The sequence below is a fragment of the Balaenoptera musculus genome, chromosome 9 (assembly GCF_009873245.2).
Source record: "Balaenoptera musculus isolate JJ_BM4_2016_0621 chromosome 9, mBalMus1.pri.v3, whole genome shotgun sequence".
NCBI classification, from domain to species: Eukaryota; Metazoa; Chordata; class Mammalia; order Artiodactyla; family Balaenopteridae; genus Balaenoptera; species Balaenoptera musculus.
This window is the reverse complement of record NC_045793.1, coordinates 3,273,889-3,288,512: the sequence shown is the minus strand read 5'-3', so window position 1 is coordinate 3,288,512 and position 14,624 is coordinate 3,273,889. Positions and strand designations below refer to the sequence as shown.

General features: G+C 49.3%; 1 protein-coding gene across 5 annotated transcripts in view; it reads left to right on the top strand.

The window, feature by feature from the left end:
- Nucleotides 1-14,624, top strand: part of DPP6 (dipeptidyl peptidase like 6) — a 1,079,206-nt gene that overhangs the window by 916,695 nt on the left and 147,887 nt on the right. For all 5 annotated transcript variants that reach the window (XM_036863614.1, XM_036863613.1, XM_036863617.1 and 2 more), the window contains exon 8: nt 8,176-8,296. In XM_036863614.1, the coding sequence (XP_036719509.1) occupies nt 8,176-8,296 (121 nt within the window). The remainder of the gene's footprint in view (nt 1-8,175; nt 8,297-14,624) is intronic.

Here is a 14,624-nt window from a genome sequence, read left to right as displayed (position 1 = left end):
TGCCGCCAGCTAAAGACACCAGAGGGGAGGACAGCTAGGCGGCCGCGGCCCGCAGAGGCAGGTCCCACGGTGGTTCAAGTTCATTCGGGGTTGACGAGCTGTTTGCACAGTAAGAGTAACTGCTGCGCATCCCGCCCCCAGCCTGAGACTCCCCAGGGGCCGTGTCACGTGATTGTCCTGTCCCCCGTGCCCTGCGTCCAGGGAGCCCCGGGGGCGCCGCCGTCCACCCACTCGCCCGTTCACATCAGGAGGCTCCTTCACACCTGCCTTCCCTTGGCCTGTGTCCAGGCAGCACCGCGCCCTGGGAACCCACCCCTGTCGCTGCAGTCCCGCCATTGGGCCAACACGCCCAAGCCTCCGCTGTCCCTCTGGACCGTCCCCCGGGACCCCTTGCCCTCTGCCCCGCCCCCTACACGGCAGCAGGGTGTCAGGGAAAACACAGCACCATCTTCTCACTCGCTCTCCTAAAACAGCCAACGACCATGATGCCGCCTAAGCTCCCCAGGTGCTCCGCGGCTCTCAGGAGGAAGCGCAGTCAGTAACGCGGCCTGTGGGGCCCGCACGGCTCCGCGGCCCCTTCTCCAGCGTCGCCCCCGGCACTGCCTGCCCTGACCCGGCCCCCCGGCCCTTCATTCCACACGGGCCGCCCCATTTGCCCAGACGGACGGAGGCCTCTCTCCCCTGCGATGCCCTGTGCCCCTCCTCCCCCCAACGGCTGCTGCCCCCCCCCCGCGTCATCCCAGCTCAGGAGCCATTCTCAGGGAAGACCCCGAGCCCAGGCCAGACGGGGGCCCTGTCACCTGGCCTTACAGCACCTTGCCCTCCCAGCACTTCTTATCCTGACCGGGCCGTCCATGCGCAGCCCCGCAGCTCCGAGGCCCTCGGGGAGGAGAGAGAGCTTGGAAGGTGCTCGCACCCGTGCTCAGGCCAGGCACCCGCTCGCTGCTTCCCTGACGCGACCCCGCCCCGAGGTCCTGGGTGCGTTAGGAGCCTCACATCTCTGTGGTCGAGATGAAATTGCTCAGCTCCCATATCCCAGGGGACACTGAATACGGCCATCAACTCCTCAGGAGCATAATTTCATTTAGGGACTTTCTCCTCGGCTTTGAAAAAATAACATCTCTGAACTCTCCAAGTTCAAATGTGGGCTCATCAAGTGAGAGGGATCCCGAGAGCATTTTCTCCGTGGGTGACTCTGAAAAGGAAGCTTTTCCTTGGCCTTTTAAGGGCTACACTGAGGGAAGGGTCTTTATGGTGATGTTCCCGATGTTTCTTCTTGATTTTGGTTGACATTTGAAAGGATGAAAAATGTGAGTACTTTCTGACAAGAGGAATGGTTCTAGATTATGTACAGGACTTTCTCTTTCTTGGCACTGAACTCTGCTCTTTGGCATTAAATCCTGCATTAGTTTGCTGCGTCAAAATGTGATGTGATGTCTTCCACTGATTTTTGGAGGAAGGGGCGGAGGGGGCGGTACTGACACGAGCAGCTGCAAGAGCCCTGCTGTTAGAACGGTGTCCTCGTAGCAGGGACCCAACAGGCTGACGCTGCTTAGTATGCCAATAGTGCATTTCCTTTAAAGGTGCTTTATAACCCTCAGGGTTTTCTCCAGCAAAATTGTCTCCTTTTATCCACCCAATAGCACCACAAGGCTGGCACGGCAGGTGTGATTATCTGTATTTATGGTGGCAAAATCCAGAGGCAGGACAGCAAGTGAATTTTGCCACGTCCCACCTCTGCCTGGGCAGGAACCAACATGAGAGCCAAGTGTGCTGAATTTCAGGCGATGGATTAACTGGGGAAATGACGTGCTCACACAGAACAGACTAGGGAGTCTTGGCCGCCTGCACAGGTCAGATGAGAGCTTGCTGAGCAACTGCTCAGCGCCCTGCCTGGCTGATGGGAGGCGCTCGCACGCCTGTTTGTGGGGTTGGTGTGATGCTCCCAAACTGGGTAAGGACCACCGAGAATCTGGAAAACCCTCCTTGATCAACAGCTTTGCCATCCCCCCATCATTGCATTTTCCAGGCACGGTTACAAACTAGAATAATGGAAGGTCTCTTCCTTGCCCAGTTGAGCAGTAGAATGGCCAAAACAGGGAATGGGAGAGCAAAACAGAGTAAGGAAAGAATTTATTTAATCTACAAATTGGTCAGTTCCTGAAACTGAGCTTTGAGTAATCGGAGAGTGATTTTCAGCACCTTCACGTGTTGACGTGGGAAGAGACATGTGTCTGCACACGTACACGTATGTTATTCCCCTTTAGTTCAGAGGCTACAGCTTCCACCGTCATCAGGTTCTGTAGATACGGCTTGAAAAGGCCAAGTATACTTTGTTTCCAGCAGTCTTTCTCACGTAATCTACACAAGAAAAGCCTCTTTCGATGTGGCTTGCTGACTGCTTCTTGTGAGCGTGCAGCTGGTCTCTGCCCCCATTGGGAGAGCACACGGCACTCTGAGCAGCTTTGGGTATTGTTTGTCAGTCTGCTGGTTTGGTGAACAAAATATTCCCGTTGTAATAAGATTTCTTTCTGTTCTTCATGAATATAAACGCTTCTGTATCATCAGTACTCTGTGTGGTTCTCTGATCTACCTGTTCCTGTCCTCCACCCATTTTTTTTTATTGCACAATGAACATGATTCATGATTTTTATTCATAGGGGTTTATCCTAGGGAGATGTCAGAGGTGCAGTGAAGTACAAAGATGCACACAAGAGCATTTTTATTGTAATAAAAACCAGAAGAGATGTCAAACAACAGGGACATAATTAAATAAACTATGGTATATCTCCTAAAAGGCATGTCTCAGAGAATGCTCACTGACATGGAAAAACATTTCTGATGTAGATTCTAAAACAGTGTGCAAACCTGTATATGTTATATGACTTTAGTTTTATTAAAACTAGGGTTTATACCCCACCGACCAACACATACATTCCCTCTCTCTCCCTCCCTCCCTCTCTCCCTCCCTTCCTCCCTCCCTCCCTCTCTCTCTCTCTGTCTCTCATCTAGGAGGGAATAAAATACAAGAAAGTGTATTTTAATAGTCATATTTTGTGTATGTGTGTGGTTTGTAGGATTGTGACATTTTAACTTTCTCCCGTATATTCTATAATAATGGTGAATATGCAGAGTCAGGGTTTGGTGGCTTTTATTGCCCTGTTTTCCACCTTCAGAGTCAGCCGAACTGATGTGTGATCTCCAACCAGCCAGTTTGCTTTTCAAAAAAAACGCCCAGCGCTGTTTTACTGCTCCCTCCTTTTAGTGTTGGTAAATATCCCTTCTTGTAACTGTTCCACAGTAACTTAACTCTGGTAACGACTCAGAAGTCCCACCATCACCCGGTTTCTCCTGACATGAACCCAGGGAAGAGGGGCCATTCTAGGAGCCCGATGGCTGCTGGAAAACACCCACGGCGGGGGGCGGGGGGGGGGTCTCATGTCCGCCAAGCAGATGTGCTGACTTGCAAGTCCACAGAGGCCACGCTTGGCACCAGCTGGACTCAGAAGGGTGTAGACAGGAGCCGTTGGCCAGCAGGTGGTCTCGGGTGCGCCTCCCCCGCAGGGTTCCACGCAGCCGTCCACCCGACACCTGTGCAGCGTGTCTTCTCCCCGTCCCCCCGCCGGCGACAGCTCAGTACACGGGACCCCTGTGGGTGGGTGTGGAATCCCTGCCAGGTGCCCAGAGGGAAGTGCCCGGTGACCGGAATCGTGCACTCGGGGAGGTCACGGAGACGGCTTCCTCCCAGAGTTTACAGTTCTCCTCGACCAGCTGCAACGTACCAGAAATAGCGTCCCCTGCCATTAGAGCCCATATCCACCCTTACCAGGTGTCCAGGGCAATAGAAACAGAAAGGTACCTGAAGGTCACTTTCTATGCAGGGGGAACCGGCCATTAAGTTCTGAATGCAGGAGGCTTTCCCAGTCTGTTAGCCACAGTTGGTAATTCTGACTTGCTGTTATGTGGCCTGTTGATGAAACCATTCAGGGGACCAGAGGTGACAGAGTACACCCAGAAATTAAAGCCATGTGGACACACGAACCTGATGGGCACCAGCCTCCCGAGGACATACCGACCTCTCCGTCAGCAGTTTGCTTCTTCACGAGAGTCTGCCGAAGGATGTGTTGAGCGGGTGGCAAGGTTTAGAGACAGAACTTCCATGTTCTGGTGACATGGCTTATCTGTGTGCAGCGTTCCAGTGACGTCAGTTAGCTGTGCAGTGTTTCCAGTGGGATTAGAATGGCCGACGACAGAGACGATCCCATGTGCTGGACGAATACATCACTTCCTTATGATCGCTGCTGAACCAGTGGGCGCTACCGTGACCACCCGAACTTTCTGTTTCACGCTATAAATTAAACTTAATGTCATATATAACGGGATCGTTCATCCTCGTTTATTGTGGAAGTGTTAGTAAAGTCGTGCCTGGTCAGGAAATGGGGTAACCCAAAAGAGGAAGTAGAAAACCAGGGGAAAAGCAATTAGTAAATAGTGCTCACTACCAGGGTGTGTTCTTGAGATCAGGACAGTCGCTATACCGTGTCAGTTAAAGAAACCTAGGCTGACATGATAACTGGGGGTTTTAGCTGAAATATAGAGAATCTGTTTTCCCCCTTGATACTAGCATGTTGGGTTCACTATGAATGTTGAATTTTGCCTTCATGATAAATAGTTCTCCTTTCGGATACAAGTGTAGTAATAGCATCACTAATTAATTTGCTAAACGTCTTTTCCTGATCTCAGACACTCATGAGACCTTTGGATTCAACAATATTAAGTATGGAGGAAACCTTAGGGACCATCCAGTCAACCTCGTATTTTGTAGTGAAGGACATGAGATTCAGTGAGGTTAAGTAACCTGCTCAGAGCTGGACAGCTAGTTGTCTCAACTAGAATTTAGGTTTCTACTTCAAGTCTAGCATTCTCTATTTTATAATTCCACCGGAGCTGTGCTGCTCTCTTTTAGTCAAGCACTGGGCTGTTCAATATGTTTTCCTTTGGGCCTTGATTGTCCAGAACTAAAAGCTAAGTTGTGCCCAATTATGGTAATTAATCCCATTCCTGGTTCCTGAGATAATGAGCTCCCCCTTTAGCTCCGTGTGTCTTTGAGCTGAGCTTTGTCGTAAGCACCCTGTGAAAATGTGGGTATTCTTCCTGGTCTAGCTCAGGTGTCACCTCCTGCATGAAGCCCCTCCTGATCTCTCCAGGCAGAACAAACCTGTATAATGATGGTAGTAACCACAACAAGAATAGGTGTTACTGAGCCCTTACTTCGTGCCGGGCGCTGTGCTCAGTGCTTTGAAGTTGTCAGTTCACTCAGCCTCATAGCTGCGTTCTGCATTGATCTCTATTGACAGACAAAGAAACTGAGGCAACTAGGAGTCCAGCACTGGCTCAGGTCCTGCAGCAGGTCCGCTGTGCTCCCAGAGCACATGGTGCAGACGCCCTCGCGGGGCCTGGAGCGCGCTGAGCTGTGTAGAACCCAGACTCCCATTTGTAGGTGTCAACATCTTCAAAGCAAAATGCACTGTTCCTTAGAGCTTGTTTCCTTTTGTTCTCTTCCATTAAAAATAAAGCCAAGATGAAAGGGGATTTAATATCTATCATAGCAAATTTTACTTCTTCAGAATATTAATTGTCTACGGTCCGATTTGATTCAAAAATTTATTGTAGGCTTAGAGCGCATAAAAGAAGTTAAAATTTCATAATGCATCTTACCCTTAGGCAAACTCGTAAGAACAGCTACTGAAATTAAATGAGGATGTGTACTTGTGTCTAGAAGTTTTCCAGCTCATTTCTGAGTGAAGTGAACCTTTGAAGAGGCAGGAGTCCCGAGCAGGAAGCTAATGCTTGATAGAGCTTTCGGCTCCAGCCTTCCATGATAGTGATCTGTGGGAACTGCCCTTCTGCATCTTCAGTTTAAAATGTCAGCATTTACGCTGTTTCCTACACTGGCAAAATACCCTTTCTCACTGGTCTCTTAAATGACACTGACAATATCTTTTTTAGAATTTCTTTTCAAAAAAATCTGATTGAGTCCTGTTCTTGGTCCACATAGCTCAGTTTCCACAGACATTGGATATTTGCATCATGTGCTTAGGTCCTTGTGGGGGTAGCAGGCAAAGAATTTAGTTACAGAAAACACAGGGCAGAATTGAGCAGTGCCTGGAGGACGGGCTAATTTATACTTTAAGAGCTTCGGGAGACATTAGATTTGTCCTGGGCCACTGCTTCATAGATTTGGTTGCACACTGGAATCGCCCAGGGTGTTTCTTTAAAATACTGATGCCAGGGGACGTCCCTGGTGGCGCAGTGGTTAAGACTCCGAGCTCCCAGTGCAGGGGGCCTGGGTTCAATCCCAGGTCAGGGAGCTAAGATCTCACATGCATGCCGCAACTAAGGAGCCCGCAAGCCACAACTGAGGAGCCTGCCTGCCGCAACTAAGACCCAGCGCGACCAAATAAATAAATATTAAAAAAAAAAAATACTCATGCCAGGGTCCCACTCCTAGATCCTAACCATTGGGCTGGGCTCTTGGACCTGGCTGTAGGATATGTCAGAGCTCCTCAGATCATTCTAATACACATCAGAATTAGAGAGCCACTGACCTAGCCCACCCTCCCCCCGGGCCCAGGGAATTTGGGGCTGACCTAAGGTCAGAACTGTAGCATCTTCCAGGGCACCCCAGGCTGCACATGGGCCACCCAGCTGCTCCAGGGAACGGCTGGGGAACCACTCTGTCTTCTCCTGCAACTTCACTCCCCATGCCAGGGCATCCCCCCGCTGTCCCTGGCTGGTCCACCTCTGTCTGTCTCCACTATCCCCCCGGCAGCTGACGGGCTGCCTCCTGCCCTGCCTTCTCATCTGCACGGGCCTGGGCTCGCCCACAGAAGACTTGCCTCTAGCCACGTTGCTCCCCTTCTCGAGCTTCTGCCAAGGGCTTCCTGCTGCCTCTGGGGTCCTGTAGCCCACGGGCGGACCCTTGGGGGCTGGGCCCTGCCTCTTCCCCACCCCCCGGGCTTCCACTCCTGCTTCTCCTCCTCCTCACGCCCGGCAGGACCGGTCACAGGGAGCTCTCGGCCAGCTCCTCCAGCTCCCCAGGCCCATGCCTGCCTCTGGTTCTCTCTCACACTGTTTCCTCCGTGTAACCTAATTTCTCAGCCCCCCTTTCTTCATCCTGCTCACCATTCAGATCTCAGCCTAAAGCCCAGTTTCTCAGAATCCTGACACCTGCCACAGCATGGGTGAACCTTGAGGACGTTATGCTCAGTGAAATAAGCCAGACACAGAAGGACAAACGCTGTGTGATTCCCGTTACACGAGCTCCCTGGAGTCGTCAGATTCCTGGACACAGAAAGCAGAAGGGTGGGGGCTGGGGGTGGGGGAGGGGGATGAGGAATCAGTGTTTAATGGGGACCGAGTTTGAATTTTGCAGGATGAAAAGAGTCCAGGAGATGATGGTGGTGATGGTTGCACAGCAGTGTGAATGCACTTGATGCCACTGAACTGTACACTTAAACGTTGTCAAGGTGGCAAATTTTGTGTCATGTATGTTTTACCACAATAAAGAAACTTTTTTCCAGTCACTTTCTCAGGGACTCCTTGCCTGTCCTTTAGTTAGTAGTTAAGTTAGTGGCCTAAGTTAGTGGTCTAAGTTAGTACTGTTACATGTTCCCAGAGCTCCTCAGAACATTTTCCTTTTAAAGTTTGTCTTCTTTACCGGATTGTGAGTAAAGGCACATGATACGTCCCACCTCATTCTCCCATGACTGGCACAGAGTTGGTGCCCACTAAGTAACTTTTCATAAATGTTGAGTGAATAAGTCTCAGATTTCAAGCTTCCCAGCCCACCAGTCACAATTCCTAGGAAAAATACAATTGCTAAGATAGTCAAAGCCATTTGATGTTAACATACCCACGAGTATCAGACAGATTGTCTGGTCATGGTAAATGATAATATTGGGTGAACTCTGTGGAGTTTGAGTCTCCAGTTGACCTTAAATGTAGATGATTTTGGAGGTGGGTGAGCCCCAAAGGGTCCCGAGACTACGTCTGTTCTGTCAAATAAATGCAAAGGAAAATGCAGACCACATTGCTGGTTTGGGATTTTTAAAGAATATCCTGTTTGTAAGCACTTCCTTGATTAACGTTATGTTTTTTTTCTTTCCAAATTAGATATTTATCTTTGAAAACAATATCTACTACTGTGCACACGTCGGGAAGCAGGCCATCCGTGTGGTCTCAACTGGGAAGGAAGGCGTGATTTACAACGGCCTTAGCGACTGGCTGTACGAAGGTACGTGGGACGTGGGAGGCTTGGTTCCTGTGGTCGCTGCTGCTGCTGCGTCACTGGGGTTGGCTGTGGTGGTGTTTCCTCCGACTCTGTCAATTAAACTCCGTTTCTTGAGGTTCTGCTAAATTACAAAGAGACTGTGGAGCCTCGGGGAGCAGCAGGCAACTGTCGGGGGCCTGCGGTGTCAAGCACTCACCTGGTGGCCAGGTGGGCAGGGCATCCTACAACCCTGTGCTGTGCTGGGGGGGGTGACTCCGGGAACAGTCAGGATCCCAAACATGCAGGTTTCCTGCTCCCTTTCTGAGAGATTGAGCGCCTGGTTCTGCCTGGGGAAGGGAGAGCTGGAAAAGACATCAGAGGGTAAAGCTTCCAAAAGAAACACGTCAGGGTGGCCTGCTGGCCTGTGTGCATCCGCCTCACTGGACGTTTTCTGCTACTGGTTTTCCTCTGGCACCGGAGGGCTCCAGCGGTATGCATTATTAAATGACTAAAAATCTGAGTGAGAAGCTCTCTTCTTAAGCATTTATAACCTGCCTCCATGTTAATGACAACTTCGTCGTAACAATAACAGTCCTGTATTGATTGCCGTTAGTTGCCAGGCGCTATGCTAAGCACTTTAGTGCTTTTTATTACCTCATTTACCCGCCACGTTAGTCGAGGCTGCTATAAGGAACACCACAGACTGGGTGGCTTAAGCAACTTTTATTTCTCATAGTTCTGGAGGCTGGGAAGTCCAAGATCAGGGCTCCAGCAGAGCTGGTGTCTGGTGAGGGCTCTCTTCCTGGCTTGCAGATGGCCACCTTCTCCTTGTGTCCTCACACGCTGGAGGGAGAGAAAGTCATGGGAGGAAGCTCTGGTCTCTTCATCCTCCTAGAAGGGCACTAACCCCACCATGGGGGCTCCACCCTTGTGACGTCATCACCTCCCAAAGGCTCCACCTCCAAACACCATCACATTGGGGATTTTGGCTTCCACATGAATTCTGTGGGGCCACAGACATCCAGTCCATAACGCCCTCATGAGAGCATTTTGAGATGAGTGCTGTTATGGACATTTCACAGAGGAGGCGCAGTGAGGGTAAGTCATCTGCCCAAGGTTACACGAGGTTAGGGGAGATGTATCATGGAGTATCACTGTTCAAGTGCAGGACTATCCCTTTTCTGGAAATGCAGATGTCAACAGGATGCCGACGCAGCCCAGCACTGGGCTGATAAACAGCTTGTGCTCTTGTCAGCCTACCGGTCTGAGACCACATGATCACAGGAAGAATTCACTGTGCTGGGCTGGGGCAAGGGGGGCGGTCAGGGGACCTCCAACGGGGTCTGGGCATGATCAAGCCCAGAAAATATCATGTTTCCTCAGTGCTGTGCATTCCTCAAGCTGGGTTCTGCATTGCAGGGGCTTATGTATCCTAAAGGACAGAGCGGATAGACCTGTATGCTGAGTCCTACTTCCCATCGTGATTTCACTGAAGTGCAAGGTTGACTTGATTTCCATTTTTTTAAATCGAGGTGTAAGTCGTAGATAATAAAATGCACAATTATAAAGACACAGTTTCATGGGTTTGACAAAGTATACACTGGGCAGCCCCATCAAGATATAGAACATTCCAGGAACTCCCTGGCGGTCCAGTGGTTAGGACTCTGCACTCGCACTGCCAGGACCCCAGTTCAATCCTTGGTTGGGGAACTAAGACCCCGCAAGCCATGTGGCGTGGCCCAAAAAAAAAAGATATAGAACATTCCATCATCTTAGAAAGCACCCCCCGAGCCCGTTTCTAGTCAAGTCTCCCCTCAACCCAAGCTTCCCTTCCAGAGGCTACTGCCATCCTGATTTCCGTGCAGCTGGCTTCCTAGCAGAATGCTGGAACGTGGGCACCCATCGAGGCCGTCCCTCTCAGTGTGGCCTCCCTGGAAGTCCCGTGTTTGTTCCAGCATGGGTGCTGCTGCTCGGAGCACCCAAGATTCTGGTACTGAGCCGCCTTCGGGGCCCCAGGAGAATCGACCTTGGGGTTTTATTGGGCTCACACGAGGGTGTCACTGGAACAAAATGGACACTGTCCAGTGTCCACCGTGCTTCCACTGTCCTGTGCACAAACAGCCTTATGAGCAGCAGGCCCAAGTTCCAGGGCGATCAGGGCAATAACAACCCAATGACCCCTAAGAGAGAGCGGCCCCTGGAGTCCTGGCTGGAAGGACCTAGACCTGCCCTAGGAATAATCTCCTTCAAAAATCCATCGCCAGGAGATGGAGAATGTCTTTTTTAGTATCTTCCTAATAAAACAAAAAGCTCATTGCCTTGCAATTCAAAGTAAGCTTTTGCTTCAGCAAATCCGTTGAAAAGAAATGCTTCCTCAAGGCATTTACACAGAATTGTGTTGGTGTGATAACAGGGCCCCAAATATTCTAAGTCAATCACAGCTGATTTAGCAGCTTCACCTCCTTAGCGTTGTCCCCTGGAAGGTCAGATATGCTGATGCTTCGATTTCTGAAGTTGGGAGCGTGAGAGCTCTGGGGAATCTCGGTTCCTTTTTTAATAATTGGAAGGTAAACTCTGAAGATTGCCTTTTTCTAATCTGTGACTTAACTGCTTCACTTCCACATGCTCCTTAAAAAAAAAAAAAAAAAAAGAGGAGAAAAAGATTAGGGGGAAAAATACCCTGACAGCATTTGAAGGGGGCCTGACTCGCTTGGAGATGTTAGTTCTGAGAAGAAACGAAGCTATATAAGTTCTGAACCACCCTGCAGCCCGTAGGCTTGTTGGCAGTCAAATGCCATATTGATTTGTTTTGTTCCCAAAAAGGAACTTTGAACGTATTGAACATTTCAGAATATCGAGGACTGAGGGAGGGAAGAAGGAGACCTAGGGACTGCCAGGAATCTCCATCCCTGGACCAAAGGTTTACACGCACTCGGTAGGAAACTTCCCCAATTAACCGACGCAAGCCCCACACACGGAAACGCACCCGCGGCACTGCCTGCAGCCTCAGACTGCGTGTCTCACTGACGTTCCAGACGCCCTGCCTCGTGGTGACCACACACTGATCTTGATAAGCAAAGTGCATGTCTTTATTTTACTCTTCTGGGCAAATGTCATGGAGTTACATAGAACTTTGATTTTAATATGGGATTACAAACGAAAGTGTCCTACAAACTGTTTTAAGGTTTACGAAAGTTGGTTATCCAGAAACTAAAGATGTTACTAGTTTTTTGAGAAGTCAGAGAGGAAGGTTCTGTTAAGAATTTGCACTTTCATGTAAATGTTAGCAATTTTGCAAAGCTCCTAATATGTAGGCTTATGGGCAAAGAGCTGGATTGTCCAAATTTTTATGAAAGGTTCATGGTTACCAGTGTTGCAGAGATGGTTGTATTTTCCAGTTGCTGCTATTTGTTTATATTATTGGGTTGGCCAAAAAGTGCCTTTGGTTTTTAAGTAAAAGTAAAGACACATTTCTCATTTCCACCAAGAACTTTATTGAACAACATATTCATCCTTTTGTTCCACTACCTTCTGCCATTTTTTAGGCAACTTCATAATTCCATCTTCCCAAAACTTTTTCTCTTTTTGAGCAAAGAACTGTTCCAGGTGTCTTCCAGGGAATTGAAATTTTTTCCATTAAGAGAATTTTGTAAAGACCAAAATAAATGGAAATCCAAAGGTACAATGTCTGGTGAATACGGTGGATGAATCAGGACTTCCCAGCCAAGCTGTAACAGTTTTTGCCTGGTCATCAAAGAAACATGCGGTCTTGCGTTACCCTGATGGAAGATGATGTATTTTCTGTTGACTGATTCCGGACGCTTTTCGTCGAGTGCTGCTTTCAGTTGGCCTAATTGGGAGCTGTACTTGTTGGAATTAATCTTTTCGTTTTCCAGAATGAGCTCATAATAGAGGACTCCCTTCCAATGCCACCATATACACAATATCACCTTCTTTGGATGAAGACTGGCCTTTGGTGTGGTTGATGGTGGTTCATTTCGCTTGCCCCACAGTCTCTTCTGTTCCATATTATTGTACAGTATGCCCTTTTCATCACCCGTCACAATTTGTTTTAAAAACGGAACATTTTCATTCCATTTAAGTAGAGAATTGCATGAGGAAATACAAAGGTTTTTTTTGCTTAACTTATGTGAAAGCCAAACATCAAAGCGATGAACATAACCAAGCTAGTGCAAATGATTTTCAGCGCTTGATTTGGATATTTTGAGTATGTCGGCTATCTCCCCTGTGGTATAATGTTGATTTTTCTCAATTAATGTCTCAATTTGATCACTATCAACTTCAGCTGGGCTACCTGACCCTGTAGCATCGTCCAGTGAGAAATCTCCAGCATGAAACTTCGCAAACCACTTTTGACACATTCCATCAGTCATAGCACCTTCTCCGTACACTGCACAAATCTTTTTTGGTGTTTAAGTTGCGTTTTTACCTTTCTTGAAATAATAAAGCATAGTATACGGAAAATGTTGCTTTTTTTCTTCCATCTTCAATATTAAAATGGCTACACAAAAATTCACCAATTTTGATAAGTCTATTTTAAATACACGCTGATGTGAAGCTGTCACATACAATCTACCAAAATTGTTTCCAATGAAGTTAAAGATAACTAAGCGCTACCAGAATCATCTTATGGAAAAAGCCAAACGAACCTTTTGGCCAACTCAGTATTTTCATTTTCATCATTGCGATCATACACATGAGGTATAGTGTGGTACAGCACAGAATTTTGGGCCAATAATTTTTCAGTAATGAAACTTTAAGTCATTACATGTTTCCATTAAACTAGGAGACCTCCACACCTCTATTGCCAAAGCAGTCATATGCGTAATCCTAACTAAATATCAGTATTCAGTGATATGTCATTATCATGAAATGGCTCCTACCCCAGTGGAAAGCTGGAGTGTGTCAGGCTCGTTTGAGAACCACTCTCTCCCCATGTGTGTACCAGTCCTTGTCACCTCAGCTCCTCTGAGACCCGACGGAGGTAGGGTGGGGGCAGTGAACTTGAGAAGGTGTTCACAAAGCACAGCCTGGCGCCATCAGGCTGGGATGTCAGGGAGAGCCAAGAAATGCCTGGAGGGCATTTATTTAATATCTGGTTTGGTGTGGATGAAACGCCGGGATGAATTTTACCCTGAACTAGTGCAGAGCTTGGTGGTACTTGGAAACGTGGTTGGATGCAGGGAGGCTGCTGGGCCGGGCAGCCTGCCGCGTGGGAGTCAGCGGGACTGATGCTGAGTAAGGCCCGCTGCTGGCTGCTCGGTGTCAGCTCCTCTGCTTGGCTTCAGGACCTAGGCAGTCGGGCCGTGCCTGGCTGACGGTGACCAGAGGAAGAAGCACGAGAGGACCGGACGCTTCTGTTGTGCCCTTGCCCGGGCCCCTCAGCTCTCCCTTCTCCCTAGCACACCTCCTCCCCTTTCCCGTAGTCCCGGTGCTCCTGAGGGCCAACTGCCCCATGGGGCACGGACTCCATGGTACTCTGTCCTCTGCCCACCTGCCCGGGAGCCCCCAGGCCCTCCCCCCGGCCCCGTGCTGACTGCCGGGGTTCACTTGGGGCTGGTGTGGAGGAGCTGGGGTGCAGCTGGGCCCCCTTCCCGGGGCTGATGCGAGTGGAGGCACTTGCAGTGCCTCCTGATTCCAAGCTTAGAATGCTCTAGAAAGCCTGTTCACGCTGGTGCGATGAAAGTCACGGGAGCTTTGCTAAGCTAGAGTCATTCAGAGCTGCCCATTTGACACCCAAGCCCGGTCACGTGGTCCTTACCCTTCATGTTCAGACTCTTGTCCAGAGGCTGCAAAGCCTGGGTGAGGCTGAGGCCTGTTTGCTTTTCTTAACACTGTCTCTTCAAGCATCTTTCAGAGTCAGCACTAATGACCTTACAGTTTTCTCTCCACGGAGGTGCTCTGAGAGACCTCAACGAGAGGCCAGGGGGCCCCCGGTAGATGAACTAAAGTTCCTTCCTGAGTTTTGTTTTGGGTGTGACTCCACGCCTTATAATTTGGATTATTCAAGGAGGCAGGGAGTTGACTGGGGGAATGGCTGTCATGGGAAGACATGTTGTTACGACTGAAGCCCTTACGGAGATTTGTGGGGTGATTCTGAATGTGTGTGCTTTCCACGGGAACTGTTCCCCCGTAAAGAAAAGAGTTCTTCCCCGATCATCCAGAGCACCCCAGTCTTTCTAAATTCCCTGCAGTGACGTTGCTAAGTAATATTTCCCGCGGAACGTGCCTGTTGGGTTTAACTTACACTTGTGGTTTATTCAGTGCTTGGTGAGCTGTGTGTGCTGACTTGTATGCTTAGGCTCACTGTGTCCGCTGCCCACTTTGTACA